The following is a 15,221-nucleotide window of genomic DNA, read 5'->3' on the forward strand; positions in this document are numbered from 1 at the left end:
ACCAGCAAGGGCAGTTCAATCCAGAAGAGACTGAGAGGCTCAGCAATTGGCTGAAGTCCGGGGAAGCATCAAGAAGTTTCAGGAATCTCATGAGGAGTTCATTGCTGAGTTTTTGTCTATGAAGTCACCACAAGCAATGCACAGCAATGTAATGTAAGGCGAACCAATACACGTGTATCATCAGCAAAGACTAGGGAGGCAGAGCAAAACTAGAGCTCCTACTGCTTGTGAGGTAATATTTATATTCTTTCTAAATATCACCTGTCCTTTCACTTGTGTCTGTTTCAGCAAACCATTCGTTCACCTGTATGCCCCAGCAAAACATTATTATAACCCGAGTCTCCAAAAAACCCCAGAAATTCCCAGGTAACAGAGAAGGAAATGAGACAGAACACAGAGAAGAAATGAGACAGGTCATAGAAGGAAATGGTACAGGTCACAGAGAAGGAAATGAGACAGGTCACAGAGAGGAAAATGGGACAGGTCACAGAGAGGGAAATAGGACAGGTCACAGAGAGGGAAATGGGACAGGTCAGAGAGAAGGAAATGAGACAGGTCAGAGAGGGAAATGGGACAGGTAACAGAGAGGGAAATGGGACAGGTCACAGAGAAGGAAATGAGACAGGTCAGAGAGGGAAATGGGACAGGTAACAGAGAAGGAAATGAAACAAGACACAGAGAAGGAACTGGGACAGGACACAGGGAAGGAAATGAGGCAGGTCATAGAGAAGGAAATGGGACAGGTGGCAGAGAAGGAGGAGTAGATTTGGGAAGGGAAAAGTGAGAACAGTGCTAGAAAAAGAAATACTCTGAGCTTCAAATTGGAAGTTATGAGCAAGTAGAGGTATTTGATGAAGAGGACAAGTTTGAAAAAGATGTGGTAAAGAAAAAAACTTTGTTTGTATAATGATATTGAAACAGATAATACACAAATATATATTTAGTCACTAACGTTTGTCATAAAAGTTTACTTACCTGATCTAGGTTTGAAAGACTATTTGGATCTTGGCTAAGAGCTTGATACTGGCCCCGGAGCCTATCACCTGCTGAGATTCTCCTGAACTTCTTAAGATCCACCACATATAAGGCGCTGAAAAGAGGAACACTCCTTAACAAACTGTGCTATGTGTCTTTCCTGCAGTAGCTGTTTGTAGCAGTGGACAACTTTGGCTGTGCTGAACTTGAGACAGCTAGAGTTACCTGGGAAGAGGGGATGACTGAGAACAGGCCTCCATTAGAGTGTCCTGTGAGCAAGCTTGTGGTGTATTCTCCTGATTGACCATGGATGGAGGATGTCCTGGCCCCTGTGGGTGGTGCTGCCCTGTGATGGTGGTTTGTGGATATACAACCTAGCTATCGACAGCGAGCTAGGAAGCGGTACCTCTCTGCTGGCCTCTGCTTCAGCCGATGTCTCCAGGTTCCCGCCTGGAGTTCCTGTCCAGACTTCCCTTCATGATAGACTGTAAGCAACAAACTCGAACAAACCCTGTTCTTTCCTCCTTAAGTAGCTTTTGGTTATGGTGTTTACTGTAGCAACAGAAAGCAAACTAGGATAGATACCTTAGTGTGTAACATATTTCTTCATAAATTTGAGTCCAATGTTTTGGTATTTTTGCAGACTTTAAGGTTTTTATTATCGTTATGGCAAGACCTATATAATTTAAGGTCTTCTCAAACGTTTCCAAGTTTTCATGAAAGTCACAGCCCTACAAACGAGTAACTGTTAGAAGACAGCATCTGCACCTTGTTATGGATAAGCCAAACTTACTTCCTGCAGCAGTTAGGTGCACACACTGACTGTATCATTTGTTTCTAACTGTTGGTTCATCTCAGTACTAGGCAAGGAAAGCCTGAGCAAGTCACCTAAACGTGGACTGCCTCAGTTTCCACATCTGTGGAACAGAGACAGCGGGAACCGAGATTGTGAGAGAACTTACAAGTTAATGTACACCAGGGACAACAGAGATGCACATAGTCTGCTGAGTGTGAATGACATGATAATCAGCCATTCGGAAGAACATGAATGCCTTACCTGATATGGTACTTCCTTTTTAAAAGATGTGATGCCCAGTATCCTTTTTTCCAGAAACGGTACCCATCCATTTCAGCACGGCTGTCACAAAATGGAGTGTATCCATAAGGAGCTCCACCCAGATCAAAGTCTCGAAGTTCTTTTAGGTCATGTCTCACAATCTAAGAGATGAGAGCAGTGTCTCTGTACAGTGCAGACGCAACAGCAGCATCGACTCTCTCCATGTGGATTCTTAAGTTTCACCACAGTGCACACAAACAGGAGGTGCATTTCCACATATCACCATACAGTGTGAATTCACCACAGTGCACACAAACAGGAGGTGCATTTCCACATACCACCATACAACATGAATTTACTACACATTAATTTTCCTTCCTTGTTCTTACAAATTAAAAGAAATACAAACTTTATGTTCTTTAGCTGCATAATTGTGGTCTTACCAGTAAGAATGCCTAGTCATATCATTTATAGGCAAGCTAGTTTATAGAGCACATATTTTGGGAAGGGATTAACCATCACTAAAGCACACAACACTTAGTTCCTCAATGTATGAATTTATATTGGAAATGTTAATTTAAATCATAAAGTCAGTCTTCATGTGAAAAACAGTTTAAATGAAAATGTTAACGTATTTTAACTTTTCAGTTTTTAAAAAGACATTTATTTACTTATTTAATGTATATGAGTGTTTGAGTACAAGTTCTGTGTGCCATGTTGTGCAATGCCCATAGAGGCCAGAAGAGGGCACTGGATCTGGGGAATTGGAGTTGTTGACTGTGGGTCTTAGGCAAGAGGAGGGAGCAAAGCCCTTCTAACCAGTGAGCCCTCTCTCCAGCTCTGTGTTTTACTTTTCAATTGGCTCAAGCTTGCTGGAAAAAAAAAAAAAAAAAAAAAAAAAAAAAAAAAACCTAGTAAAAATACTGTGTGAAGGTAAGAGAATTTTATGTTACAATCTTACTCTTTTTGAAATTTTCCTCCAAGCCTGTGTGTGTGCTTGTACATGAGTCTGACTGAGGATGAAGGCCTTTCTTCCACTTTTTTTGTGGGTTTCAGGGATTAAGCAGGCAAAAGCCTTCGCCTGCTGAGCCCTCTGTGACCTACGGAAGAGTTTTTATGGCTGACTTATAGCTATACTTGCCTTTCCTGCGTTAAGTTTTTACTATAATAACTGAAATCAATGTGAAACAAAGCAACAACATAGGAGAGTAAGTTAAGTCCTTATTTTCTGTTAGAAGCCAACAAAGAGAAGCTAAAAACTAGTAGGTGATTGTCCTGAGGTGAGTCTGTGTTGGATTAAAATCTACAATGGATTTGCTCCAATAGGCAAGGCCCAGGAAAATTTCATTTTAGGGAAGGTTCTTGCTAATAATATGCCTTTCCTGTTATTATTAAATATATAACAACCACTAGGTATTGCTCCAACCCTTTGAGCAGATTCTGCAGACCTGTGAAGATGTGCTGTTTTAGAGTGGTGCTATACAGACAAATAGATAATGACACTATAGAATTCCTGCATGACTCAAGTAATTTTAGGAAGAAAGGTTTTAGAGATGGTCTTAGCTGCTAGAAAGATATAACAAAGTTAGAATCAAGAATAGAATGTGTTCACTCCTCACGATAGTAAGTAAAGGCTACGTAAGAAGAAATACAATGAGCTTTCATAATTACACTAAAAAGAAAAATAGACTTGGGACAATTTTGTATTCAAGAAAAAACAGTTAGGTCCAAGGATGAAGTCACAGGTGTGCACTATAATAAGAAAGGGTCATGGAACAGACTATAATGAAGTTCAAGAAAAACAAAGTCCAAAAAAATTAATGAAAAAAATCATTATGTTTAATCTTTACACGCCAAGAAAACTTTGACTATTTCCAGGTTACATCTTGTTTTACATGTACTTTATGCTCACTGTAACTAGTAAGATTTTAATGCATACTATCAAACCTTTAAAAAAACCAAGTACTGACAAAAATGTATTCATATACTTTTATGCAAAAATGCTTCTAAAATATGTACATTTATCTGTTTTTTAAAATAAAGTTGTTCAATTAAAAAAATAAAATTGTGACTATGCTATATGTTACAAAAGAAACAAAAATTATGGTAAAACTGCTGGTGTTTCATTGACTGCAGTTTGCAATTTAATCACAGGCTCAGGATTTTGACTTGCATATTTGTAATTAGAGAAAAAGTAAATTAAAAAAAACAAAATATCTCTTGTGACTAAAAAAAAAAAAAAAAAAAAAGAAAAGGTCATGGAAAACTGTTGCTTTAAACTTAAAATGACTTAAGATGAAACACTGCATTGAACTCAGTATCAACATCCTTCTGTAACTTCCATCTATCAGACATTTTATCTCTGAGGTAATTTTCTAAACATTTTGTCTTAGAAGGTATAAAGACCAGAGAAAAATAATAAATTGTTGGTTTGGCTTGTGGAGCTCTGCCCCATCGATTGATCCATCCATCCATCCATCCATCCATCCATCCATCCATCCATCCATCCATCCAAATGTCTGTATGTTTGTGTGTAGGGTATATGTATATATGTGTAAACATGTACACTTGAGTGTATTATAACAGACAGTTGGGATTGGTCAGAGTGTGTGGGTGTATGGATTTTTGAATGTATATGTGTCTGTGCATATTTGCCTCTATACAGCATCTTTTCTTCCTCTCTGGTTCACAAAGAGTTAACCAGCTTAGCCAGAGAAGTTTCTGGTTGGCCACCAATAAATTCTTTTATTGGTTAAATGCTGTTTCATAATGAGGTGCTAAAGATTTTCTCACTTCAGAGCAACTCAGAAGGCAAGTCAGCTACTGAGGCACACACCAAAAGAGCTGAACCTCCCTTTTGCCCTTCTCTCTTCTCTGCAGTCTTTTCCTTCCTCATTGTCCTCCTGCTTTGCTCTCTCCAGTGCTGGACTTACAAAGAAACGTTGCCTATGAAACTTGAAAATTTACTTCTGTCCTTGGTATTTAAAGTATATCACATGCACTTACTTTCTATACATTTACACGTACTTATTTTCATGAGCAATAATGAAGGTCCTGAGATGAGCCAATGGGAAGCCACAGTGTCTGCACATACAGGCTTTGAAATTATGGTGGCTTTTAACTTTTTCCTCAAGTGAGTTACAGACATAGGAAACTGTCATGGTTTCACCAGCAAATGAAACTGCTGATGGTGGACCCAGGATAGAAGGGTCGTGTTCACCACTAAACTTCCCATCCCGGCAAGTAAGCAGCTCAGGAGAAAACCCACTCACACCCACACAGGTGCATGGACCTGTTTTACAAACGAGTAACAGACACGGGTTTCATTGTTACTTGTCAAACTACACAACAGTAAGGGTGTTTCAGATAGGAACTGCCATGTCCTATGGGAATGATGCCTCTCACACTTCTAAGTCTGCCTGTTTTGCTAATGTGTTTCTAAACTCAAGGTACCTAGTGGATATGACACATCATATCTTGTATGTTTAAGAAGCAACAGTGACAATAAATGAGCAATGTAAATGTATAGTAAGTAAGGGCATGTGATACACTTTACATTATGTTCACGTTCAGTTAGATGCCAAGCAAGCTTTAGTACAAAAAATAATTACTCTTGTTACCTGGTCAGCATCAACAAATATGACTTTGTCCAAAGCCAGTGGGAAAAGGACATCAAGGAAAAGGATTTTGTAACCCCAGATGATGCGTTGCTTTTCAGTCTGTTGATGAAGCCAACGGGGCCACTTATACTGGACAAGCTCATACTGGAATCCATATTCTTTAGCCATGTGAGGAATTACCTCCTAAACACATAAATCAAACAATTCATTTCAGAAGTTTACTATAAATCAGTATAAACTGAGTGGAAACTGCCTACACACTTCTCCTATGATGTGTCCCAGACTAAAAGGGAGTGTGTAAGTGAGCAAGGAGAGGGAGCTGGTGCACATGGCCCCTATCCTCACTCAGTTTGTCTTTGTAACCAGGTAGCCACCGAGCACATGCTTTATGGGGCCTGGGTTCTAAGGAACGGGGAGAAGCTGGGCCGGAGTAGGTGTTTGGTCCAGTCATGTTTAACCCTGGAACTGTGGTCTCCAAAGTAGCAGGAGTGAGGCCACATGTCCCACCTTTGCAGCTATCAGGGGAGGGGAGGGGAAGGGAGATGAGGGGAGGGGAGGGGAGGAGAGGAGAGGGGAAGGGAGGTGAGGGGAGGGGGGAAGGGAGGTGAGGGGAGGGGAAGGGAGATGAGGGGAGGGGGAAGTGAGGGGAGGGGGGAAGGGAGATGAGGGGAGGGGGAAGTGAGGGGAGGGGGGAAGGGAGGTGAGGGGAGGGGGGAAGGGAGGTGAGGGGAGGGGAAGGGAGATGAGGGGAGGGGAGGGGAGATGAGGGGAGGGGAGGGGAGGAGAGGAGAGGGGAAGGGAGGTGAGGGGAGGAGAGGTACTAGGTTAAACTTCCTCTCCTCTTCATACAAATGAAGCATCCCAGGCTCCAAAGCCCTAGCACACTCTCCCCTAAAGTCTCTTCCCACTTCCCAAACATTAAACTGGCCATAGCTGTCTTCTCCTGACTGACCTACTCATGAGGCCTGCCTCCTGAGGGGAAGTCTGTTTCTCACTGGGCTCGGCTCACCTTTGACTGAGGTATCCAATCATCCCCCCTCCCAAGTTCTTGCCTCCTCAGAATTTTCCACTGGGAACAGCAGGGAATCAAGCCGAAAGGCAATGTTTAATCATTTATCTGATTCTTTTAAGTACTGGAAATTTAAAGTATTTTAAATACAAAGAAATATTTTTCTTAATTCTATAAGGATCTATTTTATCTACGCATTGAAATTTTGAAGTATGGCTTAAGCACATGCTGAAAGTGATTTTGTTCATATAAAGCATAAGGAGGAATTAGAAAACTTCAGTTATTCAACAATACATATTTAAAAATCCACAGCAACCTCCAGTACCTAAACTGTGCTCCCCCACAAGCTTACAGGTTAGAGCTGACAGTAGAAAAGTGAAACAGTTGTTCACTGTAGAAGGCAGAGCCATGGGAAAAGATGCCTGTGAGGAAGGAGAGCACAGATGAGTGACCTGTGGCTTACACAGTGCCATGTGGAAGAGAGGAACTTTAGCTCGTCTGTGAGGGAGGTCAGGTGTCTCTGGTTGAATGTCTGGTGCTGTTTGGGAGGGTTAGGCGTGTCTGTTGGAGGAAGAATGTCACCAGAGGAGTGTAAAGACTTGTGCTATTGTGATTGTGTGCAGTGCCCTTTCTGCAGCAGGGTCCGGCTCCAGGCCACGCCCACTGCATGCTGCCTGCTTCCACAGCACAGCACAGTAGTGAGACAGGACACAGTGGGGCGACTCCTGGCTGCAGGGAGCTACAGAACTTGTAGTGTTGTGCACCTGTCAGTGTTTGTCACTGCACAGAAGTGTCTTACAGAGAAGGAACTGAGAGAAAAAGCACATCAGGAAGGAGAACACTATTTTGAACAGGCGTTATTTTTTGCCATGAAGTGCAGCAAGGATTTTTATCCAGAGAATGCTTGTTCTAATTAGTGACATTATCTGCTAGTGTATCATCTCAGTTCATGTGTTTCCCCTCCCCTGCCCTATTTGGCAAATACACATTTAAAAACCTCATGTAGAAAAGAGAAATGTTTTAAGAGATTACAATGGTAACAAAGAATTAGGAGAGTGTCAAGCTTTAGATACATTGTAAAATAGCAATGTGCTTACTTTAAATGTTGGCGAGAGATAATTCTTCAGAAACCAGAACTTCACTGGTGTGTTGGTGTTCCGCAGAACAGAAAGCATCATAATCCTAAGTAAAAGGACATGAAAACAAGTATAAAGTAACATTTCCACCTTTTCAAAGGCTTTAAATGATGAATTATGAATACACATTGTGAATTATGCAGAATTACATTACGACCGTTGTAGTGTGCAGTGTGTAAGGATGTAAGGATGTTAATATTCAAGCTACAGTGAGGTTGTCTGTCACTGAATTAACACCCAGTTCGGGCTCTCTGTCTGTGATAAACATAAGGCCTTCGAAAGAGGAAGAACTGGTGCACTCTGGGAATCCACCATAGGCTGCTCTATCAAAGCCTCTCAGCAAAGAGGCAAGCACCCTGAACGTACTCTCTAAAGCATCAGGACCATCATTCAAACATTTCTGAGGCTTCTTTGTGATCCTTCTAGATAAATTCTTAAAAATATTCTTTGAATTTTGAATATGATCTTCTTCTCCACTGACTTCCTTCTTTTTGCAAATATGATATTCCTCCATGGAAAAAGAAAATTTATTATATATTTTTCTTATATATCATCTTGTTCAATACAATGCATTTTTTAACATTAATAAAAACTATTCTACAGCAAACCAAACTAATAAAATTTAAATGTATTTTAAAATTTACACGTAAAAGAACAAGCTGCTCACTAGCGTATACTTTGTTAATATTTAGGCAGGAAGGACTTAAAAAAGCAGTGTCTTGGGCAGAGTATGGATCATGGTAGCAATGGCTGGCCTGAGAGTGAGCCAATACCATGCAGAAACAGGACGAAAGTCCATTTCCTTTTGAGGCTCATTTTTTCATTTTGTTGAATTCTGAGCTGTGTAAACACATAACTTCCTAAAAACATTAGACATGACTCACTCACCTTAGAAAGCGCTCATATAAATGGCCAGAAGCAACTGAAAAAATGTTTAGGATGTCATTTTCCTTTGTGTCATCTTTATGCAGACTTTTTGTGAAGCTTGTAATAAAAACAGAGGACAGTGGATTTTTAGTACATATTAGTATATGTTTAGTACAGAACATTATAACTGTATACATGTGAATAACTGCATCAAATACTATTACATTAAACATTCGTTTGTGCTGACAGTTACTGTTGGGATTCCATAAACCCCACCCCCAATGACCTGACACTATAAAAGGGGCTGCTTGCCCCCTCCTCTTTCTCTTGCCTCTCTAGGCCTCTTGCAGCCTTACTCTTCCCCTTTACCCCTCCTCTTCCCTTTCCCCTTTACCCCTCCTCCTCCCTTTCCCCTTTACCCCTCCTCTTCCCTTCCCCTTTACCCCTCCTCCTCCCTTCCCCCCTCTCCCTCCATGTGCTCATGACTGGCCTCTTCTCTTACTCCTCTACTCCTCTATTCCTCTCTCTCTCTCTCTCTCTCTCTCTCTCTCTCTCTCTCTCTCTCTCTCTCTCTCTCTCTCTCTCTCTGCCTCTACCACCCTCTTAACTCGCCCATGACCTGAATAAACTCTATTCCGTACTATGCCATGTGTGGCTGGTCCCTCAGGAAAGGGATTCCCAACATGGGCGCCCCAGAGGCATCTCCCTTACCTCCAGGCCTCACCACACGCACCTCCATGGGCCATATGCCCCCACTCTCTTCATCTTTCCCCTAACAGTTATGAGTTATTTATATTAAATGTAATGGTATCATTTCAGGTTTGTGACTTCCAAGAGTTCTCTGAGAATGAAGTACAGCCTGGCATGTCATAGCTCAGTACTGACCTTACACAGGCCAATAGTGTGGGAAGAACAATACATTACGCAGAAGTGTTAGGTCTGGACAACAAGGATTTCTGGGACACTCCTCTAAAAAAGTCTTTAAAAGTGCCTACAGAGGTTGAGAAAAAGATTCAATAAGCACAGTGCCTGCTGTGCTTACCAAGACCGGAGCTTGGATCCCCTGCCCAGGTGAAGCAATGGGGTCCCAGGGCTGGGCAGAAACAAAAGCAGAACCCTGGGGACTTGGTGCTAGCACGTCTACCACACCGTGAGCTCCAGATCAGTAAGAGACCTGCCTCAAAAACCAAGGTGGGTATCCATAGTGTAGGACCCTTGTACTGTTAGATGGGGGTGTGTGACATATCTAATATCACACCCAAAAGTTAATATGTGTTGGGCTGGGGAAAGTTCTGCTTTTCTAGAGCTTGAGTTCAGTGAGCTCACATGCTGGGTAGCTGACAATCACCCATAACTCCAGCTTCATGGAATCCGACTTCTTCTGCCCTCTGAGAACACTGCACACCTGTGGTGCACACACCCCCCCCACACACACACCTTTTTCTTTCTTGTTTTTAAAAAAGTGACTGCTTAGGAAAATTGCCAAGAGTTTGAGGTCTACCTTTACTACACAGTGAAAGAACTTGTCTGAAAAGAAAATAAAGAGTCTCAGAGCCAGAGAGGATGGAGGACAATAAGAAAGCAGGCTTCTAATTCAACATGAGCAAAGATCATAGGAACTCACAGAGGCAGCAGCAGCATTCTCACAGCCTGTGTGGGTCTCTACCAGGTCCTATGCCTCCATTGTGGCTTCCCGTTTACTGCCTGTATGGGCTCCTGTGTGTGAGCAAATGGCTTTGCCCCTTGTGTCTGCTCTTGGTCTCTTTTCCTGATTGTTTTGTTCAACTCCTATGTGTTAGGTTTCTTTTTTACCTATTTTATTTTGTTTTACTGTTATCCCTGTTTGTATGTAGAGCCAGGGAGCCATGGGACCAGGAGGAATATGCCTAGAGCAAGAGTGGGGTGGAGGTGTGTACAAACCCTGGAAATCTTGTCCTGAGACTGGCAGGAGCAAGATCACCACCCCCACTCTGGGCTTGCATGTCATGCACATAGTCCTGTGTCCCCATCTTTTCCCACAGGAGCAGGTCACATAGCCTGGTAGCCAGGTTAAACTTCTTTTCCTCTTATAAGTTCATGTTCAGCAGCCCTTGAAATTCCTTATGCAAATGAGGCATCCCCAGTGCTCCAGCCCAAGCCAGTGATACACATTTACCTCAAGAGGAACAGCCCCTACCCACTCCTAAAGGTTTAAATAGCCTTTGCTTTCTGTATTGAAATGAGCTGACTCACTGAAGCTGCCTCCTGAGGTGTGCTCACTGCTGCCTGACATCTCTTAGCACCTAGCTGTCCACCCTTGTTTCCACTCAGATCTACCAGTTGTGATCTTGAGTCCACACACACACACCATACACACACTACACATATGCACACATGTACACATGTACATCCATTCCATATCGTTCATATGTGTGTGTGTGTGTATAGTCTTTTCAGCTATTTTATAGCTCTGGGTTTTCCTTCTGTAAGTGATTTCCATTCTTTGGCAACCCCATGCATGCCCATATTGTGCTCTGACTGCTCTCTTCTTTTCCTCTCACCCCATCAGCCTCTCCTGCCAGCTCCAGACTTTTACATCCGAATTTATGTGTCTCTCTTACGGCTCCTGGGAGGGAGAGTCTGTACTTTATTTACTTAGATCTTTGCTACTTGTGGGTTTCCTCATTTACCATCTAGCTATGTCATTAAAATATTCCTAGTTATTAGTAAAATTACCTTTTAATTGAATCCCACACGCCTCTATTTTCGTGTTTATCAGCAAGGATATCTTCTGTAATTTTACCGGATTTTTTCTTTACCTGGATAACACAGCAAACAGAACATTTAGAATTTAACTGATTAGTTATAAAAACTGTCACATAAAGCAAGAGACCTTTGAAAATGTAAGAAGGTAGTTACAGTGCTACCAATTCTGCAGAAACAAAACTGCACAAGAGACTTTGGTGAGTTCTGTGCTGACAAACAACTTACACTTAGGTCTAAGATTTTACCAATTTATAACATGATATGAGAATTATTTCTCATCTGTATATTCAAACCTTTTTACTCTTTGTAATGGTAATTCTCCTTCCTCTTCCTGTGGAATTTCTGGTGGAAATGTCTTTTTCTTATTTCTTTCTTTGAGTAAATCTGTAACAAATTCTCTTGAAGCCCTCTTCCAACAACTCTATCAATTTCCACACATACTGGTTGTGCTAGGAGCTCTTCCTTTCTCTCTATTCTCTGACTCTCATTTTGATATTTGCAGACAAAAATGATATTTCCTTAGTTAAGTAAAACATAATTATCTGTCTTGCATTTTGCTAACTCTTTCCATAAGCATATACAAGCAAGCCAGTAAATTATTTTATTGTTTTTTAAATATTATTTATGTCCTGTATCAAGTGTGTGCATGAGTGTGTGTATGTTTGCATATGCATGTGTGTGTGTGCTTGCATGAGGTTATATGTATGCCACACTCTGGTAGTTGCCCGAGAAGGCCAACAGGCATTGGATGCCTTGAAAGTGGGAGTTCCAGGTGGTTGTAAAGACCAACTGATGTGCGTGCAGGAAAGAAACCCCAGTTCTTTTTCAAGAGCACCAAGTGCTTTTAACTGCTGAGCAGTCTCTCCAGTTCTCAGCCATGGAATTTAGTCTTGGTATTATATTCCTCAGTTTTAACGGTTCTTTTTAAAAATAAAAACCTACTATCCCATATATCCCTAATTCTGCTAATTCTTTAAAGATAGGAATCTACAATCAAGAGTGCTTATTATTTAAACACAATTATCTCAGACTCTTTCTTTTTTTTAGTACAGAGTAGTTTATTCAGGGTATAGGGATGGGAGTTAAGAGTGTAGTAGAGGCAGAGAAAGGCAGGGAGGGAGGGAGGGGGAGAGAGAGAGAGGAATGGGGGGAAGGGTAGAAAAGTAGAGGCTGGCCATGAGGCCATGAGCATGTGGAGAGAAGGGGGAAGGGAATGGGAAGAGAGTGGGGGCAGGAAGGTAAGAGCAAGAGAGCAGAAGAGCTATTTCAGACTTTATCTAGAGTTCTCACATCTTGAATTTGAATGTGACTTTGTTTGTTTTCTGTTTCTGCCATGTGCTGTCTTCTAGAAAAATCTGATTTGCAGTTTATTGTCTCTCATCCCAGAGATGTGTGGATATCTCTGCTGTAGATCATATGTGTCAGACAGTAGCTCATGATCAACTCAAGGATAACAATTTCTGGATTATTTGGTGATAAAAATTTGGGCTAACCTTGGTGGTTCAAGGCTTGATGCTCCAGTGTAGGGGGATGTCAGGACGGGGAGGAGGGAGGAAGTGGGCGGGTAGGTGGGGGAGCACCCTCATAGAAGCAGGGGGAAGGGGATGATGGTGAACTAGTATTATAAGAAAAGATTACTCTATGTGGGCATTGTATTTTAATTTGTATCACATTAAATGTGAATTAAGTCAGAACGACAGCTCAGGTGCTGCAGGGCATGAAGCACTGCTGGTGAGCAGCAGCCTCCTTGTCAGGAGAGCTTGGGCTTGCTGACCTCTGCCTAAGGTCTCATCACTGTCAGCTTCAGTCTGTGGGCCACATTCTTACCAGTTCTCAGCAGGAGGAACTATGTTCACCACTCTTAAAAACTCCTCTTCATTTCCCCCCTTTCTCCCTTTCTTTTTCCTCCATCCCGCTTCTTTGGATAACAAGAATAATGTTATTAGAACTTAAGATGTAAACCTCACAGTGGAGGAGGACATACAAGAGAGAGTAAAAGTGCAGCTTCCTGTAAGTGCAGGGGGTGTGATGCCTCTGCCTCTGCAGCATTTGCTCGCACTCACATGCCGTTCGTGATCATGGATCATGGAACAGACACACACAATTAAAAATATAAATATTTCAAAAGGTTTTTGTTAAAACTCTATTTCTAATAGAAAAAAAGTCATAAAAGTTCTGTGAGGTAGTTAATGAGAGAGAGGAAGGGACAAAGGACAGAAGATACTCACAACACAGAGGCAGGAGGATCTCTTTGAATTTAAAGTCAGCCTGGCTCATACAGCAAACTATGGACCAGCCAGGGCGAGACTATCTCAAAACCAAAACAACCAAACCAAAACTAACCAGTAAGAACAATACAATACAGACTTTCCGACTCTCTATGGGACACATGTCTGGTTACAGAGATGGTAAATATTCTAACATAGCAAAATCTAAAACACAGAAAACCGTTTCTTTTGTCTTAAAGCTCCCCTTTTATAGACTTAAAGTTTCCTTCTTTTACTGAGTTCCAATTCAAGAATTTAGGGAACAAATTTTTCGTTGATATAAAAACAAAATTAAGAGGAAAATGGTGCTCATTAAAGCATACAAAAGCTTCAGCCTCACACACCTGTATTTTCAGAATCTTGCTCTTGAAAGTGTGTAACACAACAATGACATTGCCTCCATCGGTCTCGGTCTCAGAGTCTGCTCCTTCGTGCCTAAAGAGAGGGACACAGATGTCCACAGCCAATTCAAGAATAAACTGCAGTTTTCATTATATAAACAACTCCTTTACAATGAGATTGTTTGTGTCATGTATTCAATTTCTATATACAAAACTATTAAAATTTAGATCTTTAATTAAGATTATCTGTCAAAGGCCAGCTTCAATACCACAGGGCAAACCAAGGAAGGCAGCGAGTGTGGAACTGGTGGTTGGGGTTGGTGTTAGTAGCAGCTGACAGAGGTCAGCAGGAGTAGCAGAGCAGACAGGGTTGCTTCAGACAGCAACCCACAGGGGATGGAGGCTGCTACCTATGGCAGCTAGTGATTAGAGAACAGAAAGAGGGAAAGTCAAACACACACACACACACACACACACACACACACACACACACACACACACACACACACACACACTGAATGGATGAAGCAGACTCCAACAACTTTATTTTTTCTCTTAGCATTTTTATACCAGCTAAGACAGAATTTTCTATGTGAGAAGAGAATTAACTCATAGTCACAACTTCCATAGTCTCTACAAACAATTACCACAAAACATTCTTCAAAAATAGAATCATTATGTAAAAGGAAATTGCAACAGGATTATTGATTATGTATTACTCTTTTGAAACTCATACTTAACATTTTCCCATCTATCTTTTTTAAGAGGTTCAACCTAACCCTAATGCAATAATTCTTTTGTCACTGATTAACAAAGTTTAAGCAAGCCACATCTATAGCATCAAGTTTGTCCTGTGCTTAGCTGACAATTCGGATTTACCGAGAGACAGGCCATCATCTATCAAACATCTTATTTCTGAAGTCTTGATCCACTAAATGGACTAATCATCTCTCCTCTGCTCTTATATTCATAACAGATTTACTCTTTATTCATAACCTTCCTCTTTATGGTGCACACATAAAACCTGTTACCACATCCCTAGATCACAAGGTCTAGGCACTCAGGACCAACCTAGAGTGGATGCTTTCTTTGGTCATTACCTTGCCTCCAGCCAATTTTCCTGTGACTACAATTACGTGCTTGCACATGCACTCACTCGATTCCTTTTCTAGCTCATGCAGCTTTTGCCATTCTATGAGGTAGG

General features: G+C 41.5%; 1 protein-coding gene across 3 annotated transcripts in view; it reads right to left on the reverse strand.

Annotated features, from left to right (window-relative positions):
• UGGT2 (UDP-glucose glycoprotein glucosyltransferase 2) overlaps positions 1-15,221 on the reverse strand; it is a 117,638-nt gene that overhangs the window by 12,870 nt on the left and 89,547 nt on the right. For 2 of the 3 annotated variants that reach the window (XM_080916903.1, XM_080916902.1), the window contains 7 exons: positions 14,021-14,111; positions 11,380-11,462; positions 8,686-8,781; positions 7,759-7,843; positions 5,653-5,835; positions 2,033-2,193; positions 976-1,090 (listed from right to left, as the gene is read on the reverse strand). In XM_080916903.1, coding sequence (XP_080773029.1) covers positions 976-1,090; positions 2,033-2,193; positions 5,653-5,835; positions 7,759-7,843; positions 8,686-8,781; positions 11,380-11,462; positions 14,021-14,111 — 814 coding nt within the window. Of the gene's footprint in view, positions 1-975; positions 1,091-2,032; positions 2,194-5,652; positions 5,836-7,758; positions 7,844-8,685; positions 8,782-11,379; positions 11,463-14,020; positions 14,112-15,221 lie in introns of those variants that run through there. The other variant, XR_013975036.1, reaches the window with a different exon arrangement.

This window comes from Micromys minutus (assembly GCF_963924665.1).
Source record: "Micromys minutus genome assembly, chromosome: 5".
NCBI lineage: Eukaryota > Metazoa > Chordata > Mammalia > Rodentia > Muridae > Micromys > Micromys minutus.